The 24,245-nt window shown below is 42.7% G+C and overlaps 1 protein-coding gene and 1 long non-coding RNA gene across 6 annotated transcripts in view; one reads left to right on the top strand and one right to left on the bottom strand.

Annotated features, from left to right (window-relative positions):
• The window catches only part of TMEM65 (transmembrane protein 65), a 35,359-nt gene extending 33,163 nt beyond the window's left edge, over positions 1-2,196 (bottom strand). For both annotated transcript variants that reach the window (XM_087746413.1, XM_087746423.1), the window contains exon 1: positions 1,650-2,196. In XM_087746413.1, the coding sequence (XP_087602539.1) occupies positions 1,650-1,998 (349 nt within the window). In that variant the 5' untranslated portion in view covers positions 1,999-2,196. The remainder of the gene's footprint in view (positions 1-1,649) is intronic.
• Positions 2,197-2,384: 188 nt separating this feature from the next.
• The window catches only part of LOC148057244 (uncharacterized), a 28,599-nt gene continuing 6,738 nt past the window's right edge, over positions 2,385-24,245 (top strand). The window contains exons 1-7 of one of the 4 annotated variants that reach the window (XR_015701973.1): positions 2,385-2,658; positions 3,151-3,239; positions 3,886-4,010; positions 12,898-13,061; positions 15,801-15,966; positions 22,126-22,312; positions 23,844-24,048. This is a non-coding gene — a long non-coding RNA (uncharacterized LOC148057244). Of the gene's footprint in view, positions 2,659-3,150; positions 3,240-3,885; positions 4,011-12,897; positions 13,062-15,800; positions 15,967-22,084; positions 22,313-23,843; positions 24,049-24,245 lie in introns of those variants that run through there. The other 3 variants (XR_015701969.1, XR_015701972.1, XR_015701970.1) reach the window with 3 other exon arrangements.

Here is a 24,245-nt window from a genome sequence, read left to right as displayed (position 1 = left end):
ATGCAGTAAAGTCTCTAAACTCAAACTAATGCTTTTGTTATTCTGCCTTCTAAATCCTGAATCATCAGAAAGGCACAATATTTTATAGAAACAGACTGTCATACTATAGCTAACAGCAACTGAGCAACAAGATAATAAATAGGACCATCTGTTGAATTATCTCTGTATAAACCTTGAGACATTAGACTGAAATGCAGTTTAAAGTCTCATTCTTGATACCCACTACATGATCCTCCAGGTACACAGAAAGACTGCGAGCAAGCCAGTTTCACCTGAGCAACAACTGCGGAGACAGAAACTCACACAAAAACCTCACAGCAAAAACCCTTCAGAACCTGAGAAGGATTTCTTTAGGAAGAGTATTAGTTGTTAGTACTCAAAAGTTAGCATCAACTTACAGCTCAAAGCGTACTTCCCACGATGTTGGAAAACAGACACAACCGATTCACACTCTGCAAATCAGCAGCGCTGCTCCTAAAATGAACCGTTTAAGTGAACTACTCTGGCTCTGACTAGAAACACCAGTGTTTGTATGCGAGCGTGTTATAAACAAAACCAAAGAGGTACCTGAAAAGGGTCTGTCCCTTCACAAAAGCAGCATTTCTATGGTTGACCCCTGGACCTGTTCTCTGCCCACCACAAGATTTCTTCCAGACGTGTACAGAAGAGCCACAAGGCACAGAAATGCCCTTTCCAAGGGCACGCCACTATCAAAGTCACAAAGAGGCCTAGATCAAATGCACGCTGATCTCCTAAGTACCTGCTATCATCTTCGCTGCAGTAGGGATCGTAGATGACAGCTAAGCATCAGAACCAGAAGCACTGAGGTTGTAATTAAGAGGATTTGGCTTTGTCAGGTCTTTGATTTGTTTAAGCAAAAGTGTCAAGTTGGCAAGAACATTTGGATCAGAGAAAACAAAAAAAATCACCGTGGGTTATTTTAACTGGTGTTGCACAGCCCCATAGCACACAGCATATTCAGAGATAAATCCATGAACCTCCCCGGCACATACGCACCTCCCCGCATAAGAAGCGACACTTCCAAGAAGCAACGCCAGCCAGCAGGCAGCTCGCTGTGCGGGGCAGCGTAACTCATGAATGAGCTCCCGGCGTAGCAGCAGCCCAGCGCCTCTTAAGAGGTCTGAAATCAATTTACTGCCGCACCAGTGTCGAGGATTTTGTGAGAGACACTTTCCTACTCCCATTCCAAAAAATGGCCACCCGCACCCCTCCGAAACTCCTCGGGAGATGACAAACACACCGAGGATTCGGCAGGCTGGGTCGTTTTAAGTTCCGAAGGTGCTGCAGATGCTTCTGGAAACTAAATTTCGGGCTGTGTATTTGATTTATACCCGATTACACCAAAACGCACCGGCGTACACCTCTCGATGCCTTGTCCTGCTGGAGTTTCCCACCGGCTCGGCCGCCCGAAGGAGTCGCTCGGGCGAAGCGGGCAGGACCCGCCGCAGCCAACGCCAAACTTCGGGGGCTCCGTCCCCGCACCGGCCCGGCCCGGCTCCCCCCACCCCCGCGGGGCCGCCCCCGCCCGCCCGCCCGCCCGCCCTCAGCGCGGCCCCGAGCGGGGAGGGAGGCGGCGGGTGCCGGCCCTCGGGGCCGCCGGGCCGGGGCCGGAGGGAGCCGCCGCTCACCTTGGGCGATGGCGATGGACTCGAAGCGGTGCAGCTCCCGCAGCAGGCAGCTCCGCTCGGTGGAGTGCAGGCTGTAGATGAAGTCGCGGGCTCCCTGCGCCGTGTTCAGCGCCTCCATCGGCTCCTTCTTGGGGTGGGTACCCAGCGCCCGCCCGGGCGACGGCGGCGACCCCCGCGGGAGGAGCAGCCCCTCGGCGCCGCCTCGCAGGCTGCTCAGGCGGCGGCGGCAGCAGCAGCGCGGTGGGCCACGCAGCAAGCCCAGAGAGGAGGAGGGTGCGGCGGCGGCAACGGCGGGGCCCCCCGGCCGCCCCAGCAGCAGCAGCGCCGCCCGGCCGAGCCACGCCGACATGGGGCAGGGGAAGGGCGCGGCGCTGGGGCCGCCAGAAACGCCCGCCGCGGAGTGCCCGGGCCGCGCTCCCGCGGCTGCTTCACCGGGCCGGGGAATACCGCACCCAGTCACCGCCCCGCAGCCGCTCCCGCCGGCGGCGGCGCCGCGCCGCGCCCCGCCCCGCACTCCGCTCCCCGCCGCTCGGGCCGCCTCAGCCGCTGCCGCCCATGGCCCCCAGCCGGCGGCAGGGCGGGGCGGAGGGCGGCCGGCGGTGGGCGGCTCCGCGCAGGCGCGGCGCAGGGCGGTGGCGGGCGCCGGCGCGGCCTCCGTCGCCCCCTCAGGGCGCCCTGGGCGCCCTGAGGGGGCGACGGAGGCCGCGCCGGCGCCCGCCACCGCCTCAGGCCCGGGCCCAACCGCCCTCGCCCCTGAGCGGGAGCTCGTGTGGCGAAGCTCCTTCCCAAACTCGTAGTATTCTCTCCGCGATGAAGCCCCGTCAGCACCCAGGGCTTCTTCGCGGCCACAAAAGGTGTCCCCAGCCCGCGCCGGTCTCCCGCATCCTACCGGAGGAATGGAAAGAAGGTTTTGCTTGTCTTCCCCGTTTTCCAGGCCCTTGCCTTAGAGCATGGCGGTGTTGCAACATCCTCGTTTTGGTTTAGTACACTTCAGCTGCGTATAGCATTTGTATCCTTTTTAATTAATGAGCTGGCGTTGTGTTTGAACCACTGAGAATTGTTATTTTTTTTTAAAAAATACACTTTTAGGACACAGTTTACATCTTGAAAAAATGGCGGATGTTTTAACACCACATTTAAAGTGTTCTGCCGCTCGGTCTGATTGCTTCCCCAGTACATACACCATCCTAGGGGTTAATCCAGGCTCTGTTTTTTCAAAACACTGTATTCAAAAAGTATTAGGTTTTGTAATTAGACTGCAAAGAAGCTAAATAACCACAAGGGACTCCCTTATTATATGCCTAGCTCATTTAATACTAAGGTAGGCGACCTCGGGAGGCACTCAAATTTATTGCTGTATGTCTAGCTCTTTTAATACCAGAGGCAGCAGGCTTCTGGAGCGGGGATGTCCATCCAGGTGGTTGCCTTGGCAGGGGGTCTGCTGCCTTCTTGGAGGAAAGCAAGCAGCAAGTTTTAACTTTAACTTCTTTACGTGAAAAAGCAGCGTTTTCTCTTCAGTTGCACTGCTGCAGAGTTAACGCACGGTATAAAGACAAAGATCTCATGATGAACGGAGGTGTCTCACCTAGGGTATGCTTTCAGTATTATGGATATTTACATGTAGTATGTGTACTGTAGAGAGGGAGAAGAAAGTGAGCGCAGAAATATAGAAAATAAGTCATAAAGGCCTGGATATATGATGTTATAGTTTTCACCCTGTTAGAGAAATAGTGGAGATAGATGGGTGTCAGCTACTATTTCCAGTTAAATGCATTTTCGCCATGCAGCTAGTAGATCCTGCCTCTGAGACGAGATTTGTTACAGTCCTGTAACTCTTCCAGTGCTTACTCCTGATCCAGAGCCACTAAGCCTTTGATGGTGCTCAGAAGTGTTCTTATCTTCCCAGGCATTTTATTGAAAAAAATTGGTATCTTCTGCTACTCTTCAGGGGCAACGTGGCAGTCAGTAATAGTTTTCTTTTCCAGAGAACTCTAACAACAGAGTTCATAAAAGTCTTCAAAGATGCTGTTAAAGTTTTCTTAATCAGATAGCTTTTTCGATAAAAATGGATGCTTCCACGCAGAAATGCAGGACATGCAATGGGATTGCCAAGCACCTGAAAAAATGTCATCTGAAAAATAAGGAAAAAACAAGCTTTCCAGATGCCAAACCTTTAATTCTTCAATTTGACATATTTCTGATTGTTTATGTTGTCTTTGATTTTATATTCACACAGCTTGATTGCACCAGACTAGAAAGAGAGAGCAAAGAAGGAACGCTGGTACCTGGCAAGAAAGGAGACTTCCTATCTTTCCCACCAGCGCAGCCCACGCCAGCCACGCTGTACATCTGTTGCAAAAGGTGATTGCATTTGGATTATTCCTGGGGTGTTTTGACAGTACTCAAAACATTGCAGGTGTTTTCAGGCACTGAAGGAGAGAGTTGCTTTGTCCGGAGGGGCTGGCAGTCTATCATGCCAGTCTCTAAAGGATTTCCTTATAGACAGGACCCTCTGCCAGTGCGGATCTCTGATGAAATGGATATGAAATCAATGACAGCGACTGGGGAGTTTCTAACATAGCCTTTAGGTATTTGCTGTGTAGGAATATCAACCATATAGAGAGGTGCAAGGGCATTATTTACGTAGACATGATATAGTACCATTACGAAAATAAAGTCATTACTTGTATGTCAAGATAGAGATCAGGGTTTAGCAGACTGTAAATTCCTCTGTGGGCAGCATCTGTGGCTTACGCCTTTCCAAGCCTTTAAAACTGCATGGAACAAATTGGAATAAAAATGTCTTCGGAGGGACTATTCTGCAGTGACAGGAAATGAACTGGATAACTGAATAGGTTTTTTCCATAATCCTTTGTTGGAACTTTTATTTTATGAAAAAGTTAAATTGAAGCCATTGGCTAAACTGACACTTTAATTAATCAGATTGCCTATTTAACTTGGTTCAGCAGGTGGTGTAGAGTAACTTTCATTAGTCCCTGACACTCCAGCAGAGCTTGTGAACCTGCTGAAATGCGTATTTCTCACCATGTTCTGAAAAATGCAGAAGTTTCCCTTTATTTTCTTGTTTTCTTGCTGATAGGTTAATTTTCTCCTAACATGATTTGTTTTATGAGTGACCAAACTAATACAGCTGGTTTCTACACCAACTGACAGAAGCAGGAGGAAATTGTTTAAAATACTACACAGAAAATTTGGCAATGTTCAGCCCTGAAAGCTAGAAAAATGCTTAAGTAGAAATCAGCAGAAAAGTGCCAACCATGTTTAACAGAATTTCTGCAAGGCCACCTAAGGACTGCGGAGCTGAGAAACAAGTCTTTCTGTGGAGACTGGCAGGAAATATTAGGCAGCCCTCATCCTGTATAAATACTGGGTGCGCATTTAATAATTAGATTTTTATGTGGTGAAGTAAGAGAATATGATTCATGAAGGAATTTTCTATCAAGGGAGTAACATGATTTCTCTGCCCAGTGTAGAGGTAAGTATTGTGAACTAAGGCAAGACCAAGATTTAAAGGTTGGTAAATGTTTCATACCATAAATTGCAATTATGCACAGTCTGTGATTTACCAGTTAACTACTATATTTAGGCAGGTCAAAATTTCTAGGAAACTTGCAAATAAATAGCTCCAGAGAGGCATGGACGAGCTACTTTTTTTCTGCCTCACATGTCTGAAGACAACTCTTCTTTTTGGCTCTTCTGGTCCTGCTGGGCCAGCTAGGGTCTGATCCTACAATTGTCTGTGTGCTGGCAGATGGAGGGATCCACAGAGAACGCAACACGATACTCACTTAAAAAAGGAGCCCTGAAATATATTGGCCACTTGCTAAAACTAGAAATCCTGTCTACAGCCTAAAATATGAATGTAAGACAAGATTGGAAGCTTAAAATATCATTACTTATTGAAATAGTACAAAAATGAGTAAGATCTTGTCATTTAGCAATAAAAGAAGAAGTTACAGTAATCTTGGCAAGTTGTAGGAGATGAAGTGCAAACAGAGGATCTTTCTGACCATCACCGTTTCCCTCCTTGTACAGTTTTGTGCAATCACACGCATTATTATATTGATAAACACTTATAAATGATTTCAAGACAATTTTTAGCTGAGGATGATGGCAGAGAGTCACTGAAGTAAGCTCCCTCTGGAACACTACACCTGAAAGGGATAGTATGTTTTTTGGGTATATAAACATGGGGTTATCAAATACAGGATGAGAAATTACACTTTTTCTGTCTTTCAGAGTAAATGCTTTTAGAATATTGTATTCAGCTACAGTGTCCTCCGTGTAAGATAAATTGCACATAGCTCAAAAAACTGTTGGGAGAATTGTTAAAGGTTTGGAAAAATGCTTCTCAGTAAGAGACTCCAAAGATCAATTTATTCACTTTATTAACTGGAAGTTTATGGGTTTGACATAAACATAGTCTCTAAGTAACTTGCTTTATAAAACAACATTTTCAGCACACAATAAAATTACACATTACAGTCACACGCATCAATGTATATCGATGTATGGCAAGTCTTGAAGCTGAAGCTAGTCAGACAACTGAAACAACTCTCTAAAGGTTAATTTTCTAAAAGATGGGATCTGTTTCATATAATAATTAAGTGAAGCCTTAGCTTAGACAAGCTCTTAGCTCTTCTTTTAACTTAGAAGACCTGAAAGTAGGTGTTTACTATAATTCCTCCCATATTTATAATATATAAATGGGCACAGCATTTCTTCAAATGAGTCCTGCCTGGAGTTTTTCACACTAAACACGATGGAAAATTTTGTCCTTTGTCCTCCAATATTTGTGTTCCACTTGAAATAGAAAAGATCAGTACATCCTTTGAGTTAAAAAAAATTATTTTGTTAATAAATTGGGCAAGGTGAGAGGGCTGAACTGTTCCAGTAAGTGAACTGCATTAAAGTGTATTAGGGGAAAGGTATGAAAGAAGAGAAGTATTCCAAAAGAGAGTAGGGAATGTCAAAGAAAAGCAGTATATAGAGCTTACATTTATTGGGCCCACTTAGCTGTTTTCTAGTATATGTTTCTCAGGAAAAGGACTCAGTGTCTAAAAATGTCTTTGGGAATTTGCAGTGTACAGAGGGTCTCCCGCATCAGTGAGACTATCATCGGGGGGCACCTGAACACACTTCCGGGTTTGTAACAGTCATTTTGGGGTATATAAAAATGCCGAGCGTGAACTAGAGTGACAGACCTGCTGTGAGGTCTGAGCAGCTCCTGCACAGCTCTGAGGTCAGGTGAACATACAGATGCTGTAAAGCACCTTTGCCCAGCACCTGCATGCGGCCCCTAAGCGCTGGGGTAGCAGATCATGCAGAAGATATTGCACCATTACCTTTCCTTTGAAGCATGGAAAAAAGATAAAGCTCTGAAAGCATTAGAAAGCAGCTGGATTAGGACCTTGGAGACATTCACCACTTTGCAGTGTAAAATGGATGAGATGACCTATAGTGACCCCACCTTGATAATTTTTTGCTGTGACTGAAGCAGCCGTTCCCTTATGCTATATAAAACATTTCCGTCAGCATTAACTGCGTTGCCCCTTGATCCTGTTTACCTCTATTGAACAAAGCTAGTTAGTGACAGAAGATAAGAGATAAATACCACCGATAGGGCAGCCCAAGCCGTTGTTCAGCCTATTTACAGGCTTGGTGAAAGGGGAGATGGACCCCTTGTTGGGGTTATGTGGGGACTTTGTGGGGCCCCCAACATAAGAAGGACACGGACCTATTGGAGTGGGCCCAGAGGAGGGCCATGAAGATGATCAGAGGGCTGAAGTACCTCTCCTATGAGGAGAGGCTGAGAGAGTTGGGATTGTTCAGCCCGGAGAAGAGAAGGCTCCAGGGAGACCTTATAGCAGATTTCCATTACGTGAAAGGGGCCTACAAGAAAGCCGAAGAGGGACTTTTTACAAGGGCACGTAGTGATAGGACAAGGGGTAATGGCTCTAAACTGAAAGAGGGCAGATTTAGATTAGATAGAAGGAAGAAATTCTTCACTGTGAGGGTGGTGAGGCACTGGAACAGGTTGCCCAGAGAAGTTGTGGATGCCCCATCCCTGGAAGTGTTGAAGGCCAGGTTGGATGGGGCTTTGAGCAACCTGGTCTAGAGGAAGGCGTCCCTGCCCATGGCAGGGGGGTTGGAACCAGATGATCTTTAAGGTCTCTTCCAACCCAAACCATTCTATGATTCTGTGATTCTGTTTGTTACCTCTCACCAGAGGTTTTCAGGCAGTTTTACATCACAGGTTCTCTGTCGTCTTTGTCTTTCCTCTTCATTGGTTGCTTTCTTTCTCTTACTTTCTCACTTTCTACTCTATGAGTCTTCCACCCATGTTGTCCTGTTAAAATACTCCGCCTGGCTGTTCCCAGTCTATTCCTTGAAGTGGGCCTACAGCTGCTCTTTGGAGGCTTTCACCAGTCCATTGTTGCTCCTTGCTGATGCCCTGCTGAAGTCCTCCAGCTCCAAAATTCAACCCTTTCTCCTCTCTCCAATAAGAACTAAGCTCATCCTTAAGCAACCTATCATCCACTCTAACAAATTGTTTGCTCAGTCCTACCTTCCTTCTCTTCAACATATGTATGTTTTAGACTTAGGCCTCTGGAGAGTCTGCCTGTAGGTCTGAAGTTCATACCTTATATACAAGTCCACAACCATGCAGCGTACAAATGCCTTCCCCAGGATTTCAGCATGGTCACTCCCTCTTCAGATAACACTCCCTTTCAGGCTACTCGTACTAACTCTTCTTCTCGACAGGAATGAATACAGACAGGTTCCTCAAGCTGTGCCACAAACTCCTGTATCGCGGTGTGTTTTCCTTAGAGGAAGAGGGGCTTTTCCTTGCTTCGCTTTGTGAAATTGCTGTTTGAGTGTCAGAGCAGCAATTGCAGAAAATGCGGAGCAAGAGAAAGACTTAAATGAAATAATGTCCAGGTCTAAAGTAAAAGTTATTCTACCCAATGCCTAGCACAGATAGATTCTCGTAGAAACTGGTACACCTCCTTAGCTCCTTGAAGAAGGTCAACAGTGTAATACAACATCTTTCTCTCAGTAAATCTTTAGAAAAAATGGCCGCTGCATTTTCCCTTCTACTTTCCTTTAATTCCTTGCCTTTCCTGTAATTCCTTTTTACCATTTTTCATCATTGAAATCATAGTGGATATGATAATTAATTTTCCTCTTGTGCGGATTGGTATGTATTTGAAAATCCTTCTTCCCTGTTCCTCGTGGTTTGTCGGGAAAGCATGCTGTGACTTCATCTTCCCATAGCTTCCTTTAGTAACCGTGGCAGGTTAAATACCTTGTATTGAGGTCCCCAGTACAAGATTTTCAATCATCTCCATTCACTCTTTTATTGATAAATAAGTTGCCGCTTGAAGCTGCCTTGTTATACAAAAGCAAATATGATTATATACCATGACAATGTGATGGGCCCTCTCTATAATTGTGAAATTTCATAGCCACAACTAATTTTAAAAATTCCATTTTAAAAGTCACATGATATATGAAGTTCTGTGAATACAAATGAGGATGCCAATCAATTAACTGATTCTATCACACAGATAGTTTTCAAGAAGGAAATAAGCAGGCGTGAGCTGCCAAAAAAAGTCCAACGTCTTATTGTAAAAGTATTTGTGTCCTCATTGTCTGGAAGCTTGAGAGCCTTCTACACCAGCAAACAAACTCTTTTCTCAGCAGGGTCACATGCCTATGTCCCTGCAAATTAAAAAAACAAACCAATAATCATAATAGATTAGAATCCACATTTAGAACTTTCCGGATGAATAGCTGTTGTGCAGATTTAACTGCTGGATTAATTAATTAGGAAAGTGGCAATGAATTTTTAATTACTTCCTATTTAAATTTCAGAATACTTGCACTGTTCCAGTGAGATCTTCCAAAATTCTGTTGCGTACAAGATGCTCCATTTGTTTAATTGTTTATAGAGGATATATAAATCTATTTAAAATAAGAGAGATGTATGATAACAGAAAGGTGAAAAGGAAAGAGGAGCAGAAACAGATGGTGTGTAAGATCCTGATGATAGTTTACACTAATATTTCATTCATCAATGGAAAGAAAAAGCTACAGGCAGTTCGTACTAACTACAGAGATACAGTCGTGTCCCAGGCGTGCAGGTGACTGTCAAACGCTAAATCCACCATCACACCAAATGGTGTTTTTAACACATGTTTTTATGTTATGGTGGTTTTGTTTTTCATTAACCACTTAATTTCTGTACAGATGAATAAAGACAAAAAAATTCAAAGTCTTGATTCCTCTTTCCCTTAGCAATAAGAAAATAAATTAACTTCCTAAGAATGAGAGTTACAAGGTACGGAACTTCTTTAGTAAACGGGCCAGTCACAGAAAAGAATTTGAATATGCCTGTTATGCCTGCATGACTGTCTCCTGTGCAGATAAAATAACGATGAGTAACTCCAGCCGACTGTTTTTAGTATTGTATGCAACCTACTTTCAAATTGGGCTGTGAGAGGAAGCAACTAGAGATTGTTTGTAAGGAGAAACTCCTTCACTTCCAGAAAACCAGATGCAGATGCAAAATAAATCCGTAATGACCAAGTCACTGCTTTGCAGTGGCTGGACCAGTATCACAGCCTGAGCTCATTCTTGAACAACATCATTTTGTATCAAAATAGAAATGATCTTAATTGTCAGCTGTAGCTGTGTGGATACAGGGGCAGAGAGTGATGCGCTTCCTCACTGGTATTTGGGGATCACTGTTGGCAATCCCCGAGAGTGCGCTTGCTGTACCGGGTGTATAAATAAAGCAGTATTACCGGGAGCAAGATAGGAAGTCTTACCTTGGCACTAAATTCAAAATGACCCAATGAAGCTGATATCCAGCTGTTACAGGAAAGGTATGACTATTGCGCTTATTTTGTAATATTAGCATGTATTCTGCAAAAGTTAGTATCTGTTATGTTTTAGTATTTTAGGTGATACTTGTAATAATTATTAATATATTTTCTAAATAAACAAACGAAAGAACCTGGTTTCCTTCCCAAAATGTGGACACACCAGCCTTATCCAGGAGACCTGGACAAGCAGCTGACAGATGGAATTCTCCTCCTAATCTCACGGGCAGGGGCAGAAAACTGGCAATATTCACTGTATGAGGTTTTGGGCAGTATATCTTGGCTCCATTCCCTGTGTTCTCTCGGGGTCCACCCTCACCCTTTATTTTTTCCCTGTGCTGTTGCTGAGAGCGCTGCTATAAAACAATATGCAAGGTATGAAATCTGTCCTCTGCAAACTCTTTAAGAAAATGCTCTGAGCTAAAGAAGCGTCAGAACGAGGTAAGACACTTAGCAGAATGGCTATCAAAATTAAATATGAAGAAGCTGGAAAGGAGAATGAACATTACGAGTCAGGACGGAAGCCAAACTTTAGTCACAAGCCACTTTATATGGAGAGCAGGTTATTCCATACCTACCTGTTGTGGGCTTTCTTCTATTCATGCAAAGGTCAGATATCGATCACTGTCAAAGAGGAGATGGTGAACGAGGGGGACAACAGGCTGCATGAACAATGTCAAAACTGATGCTTCTGGTCTCTCTCGCATCCGAAGCTATTGGTCTGGAAGGTGGATACACAAGAGTGGATACACAAGCAAATAGTCCTGTGTAATAAAGGAGAACGCTTGCTGCCAGTGGTCTGTATCTGGCTTGTGAAATCCAAGGATTTATCTTGCTTTTAAACTGCTTATCTTTCTTTTGAATTTTTCAGCACCTTGATAACCTGTGGAAGAATGGAGTGCTGAATAAAGTGGCCCATATTCTTTCAGACAGAGAATTGCCACTGTTGCGGGTGGCTGAATTGTTCATTGCTTTGAATTTTTTAAAGAAAAAAACGGCAGATCAGCCTTGAGTCTATTTATTACCAATGCAATAGGTCATTATTGTACTCTTGTTTTCCTCTTTCGTCTCAGTCTACAGCAAAGACTGAATTAAATTCTTTTCAAAGATGGGTTGAATAAATGTACAGAATATGCATGTGGGCATAAAACATACAACATCTGAACATAAAACATACAACATCTGAAAATACGTTTATTGACTTACTGACCTGTTCTCCTCAGGTACTTTAATGCCATACAGGAATTCTTTCCAAGAAGATTTTTCTGTTAAAAGAAATAACAGATGGGGAGGGAATAAATTGCCTTTGTGGGAATTTATTTGTTACATAGATATTTGTATTTGGTAAACAAACAGCGGGTTTGAGCCGCTGTTAGGTGCCTGAAGGTAAATAGGCTCAGTGGGGCTGTGCCACTCCTGTCACCCAATGTAATACTCCATAACCATTCAGTTTATAGCGTTGCTTTAACAGGAAAAACGAACTGCAAGTTTATATTTCTATTTCTGTTTGTTTGTTTTATTCTACTGTCTTTTTACATGCTTGCACAACTACAAGAGAGAAAGATCTTATGTTAAAAAAACTTTGCCCCCAACAATGCTCCTCAGCATTGAAGACTGCTTGCCCATAGCAAGGACAGCCGGAGTCTGTCCTGCCTGATTTCTTTACAACTATGTAATCCAAGAAGTTATCGGTTTTGTTTTATTACTGTGCTTCAGTATTGCCCAGACCTCCGTGATCTCTGCCAGGCATGCTAGGTCATCTGTTTCTTGCTTTTCAGCTTTGTGCTGCCTCTTGGAAGTTCGCCTCTTACTCCCTGAAGCCTACGCCATCTGGATCAGCAACATAAACTTTCACAGTTTTGACTCCGTGTTACCCTTGTAGACTTTCGGTCAGTCTCCTTAGCCTGGCTGATCTGTAGTTTCCCTCCTGGGCTTTACTGCCTGAACTTCAGATTTCCGTGGACTATAGAGACTAGAGCGACCAGTTCAGATTTAGACATCTAACTTCTTAGGTATCTATGGTGGCATCTGCGGTGTAGATGTCTTGTGTGTAGATGTCTGGGCTCCCAGTATAGACAGGAAGGGATGCAGACCCCTCCGGAGGGCAGCTCACTTGACTTAGCGTAGAGGCCTGTCTGATGGTGAGCTTAACCACCTTCTACTCGTGCCTGGTTATCAGCACGGGCTGCAAAGGGAGTGACTGTGACTTAAATGCTTAACGTCCAGATGCATAAGCTTTAGCAGATGAGTCTTACTCAAAACCGCCTGTAAAGCACAGATACGTTACCTTTTCCTCAGATTCTACTTCGCTTTTAAAGCAATTGCTTTTTCTACTGCAGTCCCTGGGTAGGACCTGAAACCTGGTCAGCAGCGTGCTTGCTTTCCAGCAGGAACTAAACACACAGGACAACAGGACGCGGGCTCAGCGCATGGCATTTCAGCTGGTCTGCCGATTTGTGCAGAACAAGGGATCCTGCGTCTTGTACCGGGCACATGGCAGAAGGTAAATCCCACAATCGAGACTAACTTCATCCATATTTATCCTGTTCTTTTACATTCTTCACTCTCAAATTAATCCAGAACATAAACTTGTCTTGTCAGTACAAATTGTTATCTGAAGAACAACAAATATTTTTTCTGAAAACTATGTATTTTGGCCAGAAAAAATATGAATAGACCTTTGTGTGTGAACTGTAACTGAGGGAGAAACAACTGCTTTTCTAGAAGTTGCCTGTCATGAGGCACCGTAGAAGCTGTTTGTTGATACCAAGCATTGCTCTTTTCTGCTGTATTGCCACTAACAAATGTGATTTTTAAGTGGTTTACAAAATTATTCCTGTAGAGGGTTTGAAAGCACATTTTGCTTGACAAAAATAGGTGGTAATGCAGACACGATGTTAAGGACCCAAGGCAAATGTTCATCTGTAGACATATTAGGGGTATGGTGGTCTCCAGAGAAGCAGCTTCCAAACCGGAGCTTGCAATGCCACTTAGAAATACAAGTGGAATCATGAGCAGAAGTTTTGCTCTTGGTGTTGCTATAAGCAAAATAAATAATCAATAACACAGAAGTGGTAATACCAGTCATCGCAATACAATTTTTCCAGATTTCTGTCTCTCCCATATGCCAGCCAATTATGTGATTATATAAGGAGAAAGAACGAATTCTTCAATATGTATGACCAAAAAATGCACTGTGTTCACTTGTGTTCATTGTGTATATTGCCTCTTCGTTTTTGCAATTCTAGAAGCTTATTATTTTCTCTTAAAAAAAATACTTCACAAGGCACAGATACCAATGAACTTGAGATTTGAGACTTTGTTGTTGAACATGTGGCACGTAACCCATAAAATCAGGATATGAGATGAAATTTTTCAGAATAAGCAATCTGAAGTCTAGTAATGAACAAGGACCTTTTTTTAGTAAATTGGCAGTGTGTGTCAGGCACCACAAAATGCGTGTGAAGAGTTTCAGAACAGGATAATATTGGATTCCCAACAGTAAAAATTGCCTTTGGTTTTCCACGGCACAGAAAGTTGCAGTTGTTGCTTCCATGGCTGGGTAATTTCATTACCAAAGCACGGCTGGCCAAAGAGATCTATAAACATGCAAAGGATTTTGGAGGTAGAATACAAGAAGAATAATTTGTTAACACATCTATAAACTGGGAATAGCTTCAGAGAATCAGCGTCAAAATACTTCCATAGGTTTTTTTATTCTGATCCAGTCTCTGTCAGCCATTTCCCACTCACATGCCGCTCTTGCTTAGGTTCAAGATCTGGAAGAGACTGAACACTTTAAAATGAGCCTACAGTCTGCACCTAAATCAGAGATTTGCTTAGAAAGTTGTGCTGCCTTCTCTTTACAAAACATCTTTTAGGTTATGTTCTTTTTTATTATTCTTTTGGAGTTTGGGGCTTGTAAAATGCATTCTGTTAATATTTTCAAGGCTTTTACCATCATCACAATGACTAGAAATTTACATAAAAAGCCAAAAATAGAGACTGTCCTGTAAACTTCAGACTTGAGCTCTCAAAACTCCCACTCCGCTGTATCATGAGAATCCTATTAAAACAATTATTGTTTGCCCAGACAGGAGTTTTGCTATATGGTAGACAGACCTTGAAACTGCTTGCACACAACTTTTAGATTTGCTTAGTGCTACTGGCCTCATCAGCTTCAAATGACATTAGGGGGATCCTCCACACATCTGAAGATCAGACACCAGAAAGTCAGGGTTATGTGTACTCTGATTTGAAGGTCGGGGTACTTGCAGAGTAACCTGGCAGGGCATGTGCCAATTTTGACTTTATAACTCTGTTTGTAAATATGGTTTATAATCAAATGAGTAAATTAAGGTTTCTAGAAGTGTTTTGAACAAACTATGCTAAATTTCTGAACTATTTAGATAATTAAACTTTCCATCTTAATGGATTTCTGAGTGCATTTGATCTTAAATACAGATCTAAGACTTAAACACTGAAATTAACCTTCTACCACACGCACTGCTAGTGTTTGGCAAAAACAAGATCAAAGGCTTAATTTTTTTATTACAATAAGGCCCCTTTAAACCACCTTGACAATGTAAAATATCTGTACAATTCAGGGAAAGGAAGTCTACACCCTGTAAAAGCCCTATTACTCTGCTGTTGTGCAATAAAGGCATCTTACTGTAAAAGGAAATTTAAGGGCCAAGAATCTAATTGAGAAAAAATCAAATCTTCATGAGCTCTTAAGAGAGCTCTACGCAACTGTAACACAGTCAGCCAGGATCATCTAGAAATTTGCATATTCTCATATAAAATACGAAATTACATATAAAATATGTTACAGAACTTGTTTTGAATTCTGTTTATGTATGCGCTTTACCTCTGGGAGTGTTCTCTCTTGTTTTGGAAGATCTGACTGAAACTTCTCTTTTCTCCATCCCATTCTCAGCAAATCATCAGGAAGAGAATTGCTCAATAGGAGATTTAACAACCAAAGAACAATTACAGCTTGTGTAGGATTCCTTTATAATCATAAAATGAAAGAAAAAAACCTTGGCTCAGTATATAGAAAGATATTCTATAAGGACCCAATTACATGGAAGTAGAGAATTAACACCAAATAGGTAAAATTCTGTGGGTAGAAGTACGTGAGAATATACATATTGATCAGGATGTAATACATAATCATCTGTAAGGATTAAATTACAAGCACTATTTTTTTATTTGTCTTACTGGTTCAAAATATTCACAGAAATATGATTGCTGCAGCTGCTGCAAACGTTGTGAGGGAATAAGGCCCTGACTCAGAGAGCTTTGTGGCAGAGAAGTCTGGCGTTGACTATCCTATCGGTAACCTTCATACCGAAACCATTGTGAAATGCCAGTGATAAGAATATACAGCAACCAAGGATTCACAGGTAAATTTTCCTCTTGCCGTTCTGGTAACACATTCATATAGCACTTCGTACTTCTAAAGAGGTAGATAAACATCAGTGAATTAATTCTCACTATAAGGAGATGCTTCTACTTATTTTACAAGCAGTGAGAACACAAATAGTGCATCACTGATCGAAGACCTGCCCAGTCTCACGCACCGCATGTGAGACTTGCTCATTGATTCCCTCTTCATCATCCTCTGCTGTGGCACTTCTAGGTCAGGTGCTCGCGGTACGGCCCCATCGGCTCCCTCCTGCTTTCTGATCCCACACGCCAAGTGCTGTGATCTATTTGCCAGCTGCATCTTAGATCTCTTTACCAGCTGCAACTTCTGTGTAAGATAGATAGATAGATAGATATAGGTGAGCCGCTCTGCTCTGCAGCTGTGGGTCATTACCAGCAGCGCCTGATGCCAGGGAGCCTTTCCAGGAGCCAAAGCCCTCAGCTGTAGATTTGCATCATGGTTAATGACGCAGGCTTACCTCGTCGCGTGATCTGACACACAGGCGTACAGCCCAGACTTGGACCCAGCGGACAGATGGACAGCCCTGCCATGGGCGTGCAGTCACACGTCCCATTACAGGATCAAACACGGGGGACTCCCCCACAGGATTGGAAGAACTGTTAGCCATACCTTACTTGGAACACCTGCCATAATATGAAAAATTCAAGCTGGGTTCGAAAGTATTTCGGCTAATCCTGCTTTTAAAGCCATTGAAGTCTGTAGGTCGTGTTCCAAGTAGCCTGAATTTGGCTTTAAAGCCTTCTAAAAATGGCTTTTAAAAATTCAGTAAAATAGTGCGAGCCACGTAAGGCTTTGTCTCCACAATGGCCGCAACAGAGTTTAAAACTGAGAAGCAGGTTTTTAAAACTGATAGTAGCAATTACATCTACCCTGAAGTCTCAGCTTTGCCATAGTCCTCTACAGAGTCCGCTAGAGGCCACCACCTCTCTGTAGTAAGAAATAGAGGTGTTAAGAACAAACATACTGTATCATGTTCTGGGTAGACTTCAAAATATTCCCATTTATTTAAGTGTGCTTGAAACTATGTATCAATATAAACTGTTTAGGTTAGTAATTAATATTGATGCACTATGGACATCTTCTTTCATCTATTTCTATATGTACCAATTAAAATACATCCTAAGACAATGATCAAGTAACATAAAGTCTTCCCTGCCACCCTTGGAGAGGGCCAGCTTTGTTCCAGCCATGCAGAAGTTCTCTGTGCACCCTAAATATGGCCTCGTTAGCAATGTGAACTCGACCTCAAAAAAACCCAGAGCTTTGGGAGAAAGGGTAACACAGAGGAATGTGTTTTAATAATTTCATTCATTTTTAGGCTTGTTACGGTTTCCATTGTGCAGTATACAAAATCAATCCCCTATGAGCTGGGGACAGATACAGGCAAAAGAGGAGCAGCTTCTGTAAGTGTTCTTCAGGGCAGGAAAATCACGGTGTTAAAAACTGTCAGCTCTCTCCAAAGAAAATACTTATTTACAGACAACACAAATACACAGGTACAGCATGCCATACAGTAACACTCACAGCCAGGCCTTTTGCTGAAAGAAAGTTTGTAAATTCCCCTCTTCTTCTTTTCTCCATTTACTTTAAAAAAAAATATCTCTTCTTTATCTTACATTTGTTATGCCTATGAGAAAAACGAGGGAGATTTTGGAGAGAAAGAACATGTGCTCTTAACTCTTAATAGAGATTTTCCACTGGGTTATTTTTGTACAGTCACGTGGTGGTGATTTGTAGACCACAAAGCTCTGAAGTTCATTTCCTCCACAGATGTTGGAGGAATCTACAGTATTTTACAGGGAGCAAATGCTTCTGCGTACTGATATTGGCATTTCACTACAGGTGAGGAATCACAAGCTCAGATACAATTAACTGTCTGTAAAATTTCATTTCCAAACTGGCTGGTCTCTGTGTTCCTCTTTAATTTCAAATTAAAGCTACATTTGACCACTATAACACCTAGCTCTTCATGCAATCATTCAAAATAGCAAACTTGAAAGTCTGCATTACTTGATAAATTTACAAAACTCAAAGTAATTTAAATGAAACATCAGCTACATGAATTTAAAAACTTGTTTCTAGATCCACCATACCAAATTAGACTATGCCCATTAGAACCTTGATTATCTTGTGCAGTGTCTGATTGTCATCAGTGAGAAAGATACTAGGCAACAACATGAAAAGGATAAATGTCTTCTTAACCATGTGCCATTAATGGTTTCCTCATCTCCCGAAACATAAAGGTTCATATCCATTTTCCATATTTGTATCGATGTCCAAATCCTCATCCACATAAATATTTAGCTCTTTTCAGCTGAGCTGTTTCATTCAGTGTCATCCAGCAGCAAAAATATATTAATGTAATGTAATGTAATATAATATAATATAATATATTTACTGATATTTGCTTTTCTTTGGCCTTATCCCAATTTCATCTGTTCCTGCTATATAACTCTCTTGTGCATGTGTAAATGATAGGCAAACTCTTTTTTGAAAGCCTCCGGAGTCCATCAATGAAGACAATTTTCTCTCCTTGACTTACAGTGAGATTCTTGCACTGGCTGGCTTTATGCAACTGCATAGACGCAGTGCAGTAGTGACTGAACTCAGCATCTTTCTTAACATACCTGTCCCCTCACTTCTTTTATCTGTGACTAATGGTGTCGCTGTTCTTCCTGCCACCCACACGTTCTAAACTGGGTGTCATTTGCTTATTCCTTTTTTGGAGCACTTCCTTTTCACCATCATCTTCACGAATATGAAATTTCTCATTCTCAGCTTCACAGCCCTGCAGGACTCCCCATTATTTCCCTTTTCCCTGCTTCCTGCATTCACTAACTATCCCAGCTCTTTTGTCTCTTCTCATTCTCGCAGTTCAAGTCTCAGTATTGAATCTTAAAGAAGAAACTCCGGCAGCACACCAGGGCCTGTCTCTGATGACCCACTCCCCTCAGACTTCTGGCCTGCAGCATCGAGAGAAACAGCTGGATTTAGAAATATCTTTTGGCTTGCATGCATGGTCAGCCAGACACATGCGCAGGCAATAATACATAAATTGATGTTTTATGTGGCTACAAATATTTTAGGAACAGCAAATCACCCTTGAATTATTTTGATGTTGTGCTTGACATTTCATGTTATTTTTGCTCGTTCTGGAGGAGGGAAGATGGTGAGGGGGAGTGAAACCTACTGTCAATATTTTTCCTGTGAAGGTTCGTGGCATCTTTACCATTAACTGTCTTCAAACACTCTTAATTTTGAGATAATCACTTTACTGTGCATAGTGGGCTGAAAGGCATTGTATACAGATTTGATTGATTATTATGAAACTCAGAAGCTTATTTTTTTTTTACTGTGTGGTGGATTCAAACTTGCTGTTCTCTAAATTTCCTTGCCCTGGAATATATTCTAACGTTGGACTGTCACTGCCAACTTTTTTTGTGGGCTCTCATCAGAATTGGAAAGATCCCATTAAAATGCCGTTGTTCAGACTTAGTTTTTGATGTTACAGAAGGATTCGTTAGCACCTCAGCTGAATTCAAACCCAGAAGAGGAATTTTGGTTATATGTGAAAATGAGACTGTTAAGTTTTACCTTAGTTCCTCTGTGGTTTTAAGACACCCCTGTGGGGAAAGAAGCAAGCCGTTTTCTCAGCCTTTGCTGCGGACATTTGTTTTATGGATTCTAAATTGGTGGAATGTGCTGCTGATTGTTTACTGACAGAAATATCCCATACTAAATTGGTTCACTCAAAAGCCCTTCTTCTATTATCTGTCATGAAGCTCCAGTGTCCAAGTCAGTGATATCATATTAGCAGCTCAAATCGTTTAAAAGCAATCTGAAAATGTGGGATTTTATACAAATTTATTCTTTCTACTTAAAGTGGTTTTCTCCTTATTTCTGAGAAAGCAACAGAAGAACTCAAATATGTTACATTAGAGAGGGTAACAGAGAGGGTAATATCTGTGGCACAGGTGAAGCTGCCAGGCAATGCTCCGCAGTAGTTTTATCCCCAGTAAGTTAAGGTTAGCCACGTGCTACAATGCAGAAAGACCAACCTGCTCCATTCGGTCATCTCGGGAGGCTGAGGCTGTTGCATACAATTACTTCTGGTCTGATCCTGGGCGTGCAGTGGAGAACCAGGAGCAGGGAGGATTGCAGCCCAAGGTCTTTCAGAGCCTGCAGTAGTAGACAAAGAAGGGGCTGGGCAAGGGCTAAAAAGATGCAGAAGCTTGTGTGGGGCCTATCTAACGGTGAGCAGTGCAGGCAGGTCACTCCGTTCTTCAGGAGCCATCTCACCGGCCAGTGTAGACGCAGCAGGACACACCTCTCCGATGCTTTTGTATCCCCAGCCTGCAAAGCCCAAATGGCCTGTGCAGCTGCAGAGCGCTGTGCCCGTACCCATTAGCAGCTGGAGACATGAGCCTGCAGCCTCGGAGCCCAGCCGCTTGGGAGCCACTGTGCACGTTCCTCTGCCTTTCTTTTATTTTAAAAGCAAGTAAAGCCTCAGTAGGAGTTTGGTTTTCTCTCATATCGACAATCCACAGCCATCACAGTTTTTGCAGCACCTGATGAGTTAACGAAGATGATGGGGGAGAGGCATTATTCAGATCTGTGTGCAGCCATCAGGCAGGGCTGGAGAAGGGGAGGAGGGCTCCGAAGGCTCACGTCTGTCAAGTGACATGGAAACCACGCCAGGAAGTATCAACGCTGCAGCTCTGCAGCTGCAACCTCCCACAGGGGAACCACCTCGCCAAGAAATACAGGCCAGCCTGGAGCCGGCTCCAGCAGGCAAAATGAGTGGTAGGAATGGAAGGAAACATTAACACAAAATCCTGCCCCAGTGAATTCGGTTGCAAAATTATCTTTACTTCAAGGGACCGAGATTTTATACCTTCCACTCCGCTACAGGAGTGTGTCTTCTTAAAAGGATTAGGAGAGGCCCAGCAATCACTTTCAATAGCCCATTATGAGATAAATGAATCCTAAAAATCTGCTGGCTCCCGCCTCGTGCTGTAACTGCTTGCTTAAGCTAATCTTCCTGCTTCATGTAAGTGAAGATTAAAGAGGATGGTAAAAAGCCGCTAATAGCCAAGGAAGGAGGTTTTTTTTCTCTTCCTGGTTACAGTTCAGCTTATTTCATTACGTTATTTATCATCTCTAATGATGTCTAAGCACCCATGGAAGTGAGGGACATTCAGGAAACAGCAAATCAGTCCTTGCTCCCACCACCTCCCTGCGTACGCAGCAGCAGAGGTGATAATGCGTCCCAGAGCGGGAACTTAATGACTTATCTGGTGGAATATTACTTTTCAGGGACGGAGAAGTGAGAACAAAGGGGTTTATATGGCTAATTGCTTAAATAATGTGAAAACTGGATGAGTCTGAAAACCGCCCGAATGAGAAACTGTGCAGAGGCAAGGAGAGCAAATGACTCCCTTTGCTTCTCTAACAGATCAGTGAAAAGCTGCCAGGTATTTGGTGCAGAGAGTAAGAGTCAGTGTATTAAACTTTGTAGCAGTGGCTGGTTAGAGGCAAAACCAGCTCTGTGTAACACGACGTTCACTGTTATATTCTGAATTCTTGCACACGAAGTGTTTGGCTGAAAAGAGAACAAATTCATGCTTATCACGTGCAGCTACTCGCCATCCTTACCGTATAAAGCAGACATCCTTCTGGGAAATGAAGGGTGAAATATCTCTCCACATAAGTCACTGGGAATTTTTCTTTCAACTTCAATGAAGCAATCCAAAGACATTAAGAGATGAAGAAAATTAGCATAATCAGCTCATGTTGTTTAATCCCCCTAGTCCAACCCAGGAACATCCTCTGTGTGTTATTGGTTAATGCTTTTATCCAGGCCAGGTTTATATGATCTGTAATTTCCCTGTTTCACTGATTGTTACAACTGCCAGATAGCTCACAACGTGCATCTTGGATTTTACAAAAAGATGCACTACACACAATATATCTTTTAAAAGCATGGTTATATTAAGTATAATGGAGAAAGGAGAGCACAGAACAATATGGGAGCTACAAAAGAAAATGCTTTCAAATCTGATTATTTTATACAGGTACAATATGCATGTGATTTTGATTCCTTCTTTCAAAAAAGCTGCTACGATTTGCTAGTGACTGGAGTGACGACCAGGACGGAGGTCAGTGATGGATGACAGACTGAAGAACACAAGAGGAGAAGGCGGGCTTGGAGTAGGAGATTTATCAGAAAACCAAGGAATCTGTTGAAAGCTGTGATGTTTCCATCAGACAGCGTGAGCACCGAAGGCTCAGAACTACCACAGGTAAGAAAATCAGCTTCTCTTAGGCAAATATTTATGTCTCACTTAAGTAATGCTTGGCACCTGTCACTATAATGGTTAAGTCACCGTGATCAGAGACATAGAGTCCTCTCGGACTTCATTTCAAATACAAGAGCTGTAAATCCTACCCCCCAGTTCAGTCAATGGCTGAAGTCCCGCTGCCTGAGGTGAAATCACCCACAGGTAGCTCCATCCGCACTGAACTGAACACGCTCTGCTTGCAGGCCACGCAGGGCGTGCCACGGTATTACTAGAACAGAAACCTGATACAAATTACTGTTATTAATTACATGCTTGCTGTTGCAGTAGAAGAAAGCAAGTTAAATGGCAGTTGTTCTTACCATTTTCTCTTGAGAGTTGAAGAAAAACATTTAGATTCAGACACCTCTGCTTGATTTTGTGTCATTAAACAGAAATAATGCCAATTCTGTAGAAACTTTCCCCATTTGTCATGGTTTAAATCAGTTTCCTTAATTTCCACTGAGCTCAACAATATGGCAACAGCTGATAATTTGGCCTTATGGCCAAATGTTATTCCATTATATAAAATCTGAATGTTATTCCAATACACGAAATCTGAAAGAGAAAAAGGTAAAAATTTAGTATATTGTGCCAGTTGCTGAGACAATAATCTCGATAGAAATGGAATATTAAATCTGGCAACATAACATGGCGGGACAAGAAAGGGTGACTCAAAATGGCTCTAAGAATGCTGAACAAGGATGAAACAATACCAACACTATAGTGGTCCCTGTACAACAGATTTTGGGCAATGGCTACAATTATTTTGTACTTTCTAGAAATTAATTTGGCTTTGGAATATGCCACACACACATACCTGTGAATCATTTTTCAGTGGCACATTTATAATTCTTACAGATGTTATCTTCCAACACAAGAAGAAAACCATTCCAGTCATGACAGTTTCTATTTTTAAACTGGCTGCTGGGAAAAAAAAAAGCAAACAAAAAGTGCTACAAAAATCAGCAGCAAAGACAGAGAATAATAATGGGATGGGCCACTCAGTCCTTGACAGTCAGATGCATTATGCTGAGGTCTAATGCATCCAGGCTCTTTCCATGGCTTTCTTCCCCTCCTCCCGCAATCGCCGATAGCATGCGTGGGTAAGAGTATGAGCCAGTCAGACCACATAACGCCTTTTTTTTTTTTCCTGTGAAGAGCCTAACCAGCTCTGTGCAGCTGTGTTTTTTTTATTTCAATATTTTGCTTTAGTTAAAAAGTCCAATTCTCATTCCAAGAAATATTCCTTCTAGTTAATTTTTTGGGGGAAATGCTTTAGCATTTACTGTTCCAGCTGCTGATGGAGATTATTTTGTTTATTATAAATAATTAAACTACAGAAAATCCACATATTCTTCTTCCCTTCATGACTATTTGATGTTTGTTTCAACTCACCCCATATATATGTTGCCAGGAACAAAAAAAGATAATGGGGAAGTTATTGAAGCTGTGAGCATCAATAGTAACAATCTTTATCCTATGTGAACTACAGGGTTTTGGGCCATAGATGATGAAGAACAGTGTAATCGAGTTTTCAAAGGTTGTCCATTACTGCTTGATGAGGTGGAGCTGTCCTTACCCCTTGTTCTTGTGCATGATCCCATCCTCTTCCTCAGGCCAGCAGTTGCAATCATGTGTTCAAGCGACAATCCAAATCGGAGAATTAATCTAGGGAAAAAAAGGCTGCTCAGTCCACAGTCTGGTTCACTGTGCAGCCACGTGAGCTCCATGCTGGGATGAAGGGAGGCCACTGAGCCATGCTGGCAGGAGCTAAAAGCAGGGACCACCCATTTCACCGGCAGCATAGAAGGCCATCAGTTCAAGCTGTTGAGGAAGGCACACCCAGGTGGCCTGATCCAAATCCTGCTAAAGCCAGCGCGAGCACTCCGTATCA

Source organism: Nipponia nippon, unplaced genomic scaffold (assembly GCF_047370975.1).
Source record: "Nipponia nippon isolate SJK-2023a ecotype South Korea unplaced genomic scaffold, ASM4737097v1 scaffold_1, whole genome shotgun sequence".
Taxonomy (NCBI): Eukaryota; Metazoa; Chordata; class Aves; order Pelecaniformes; family Threskiornithidae; genus Nipponia; species Nipponia nippon.
The sequence above is the reverse complement of the archived record's forward strand: the minus strand, read 5'-3'. Positions and strand labels throughout refer to the sequence as shown.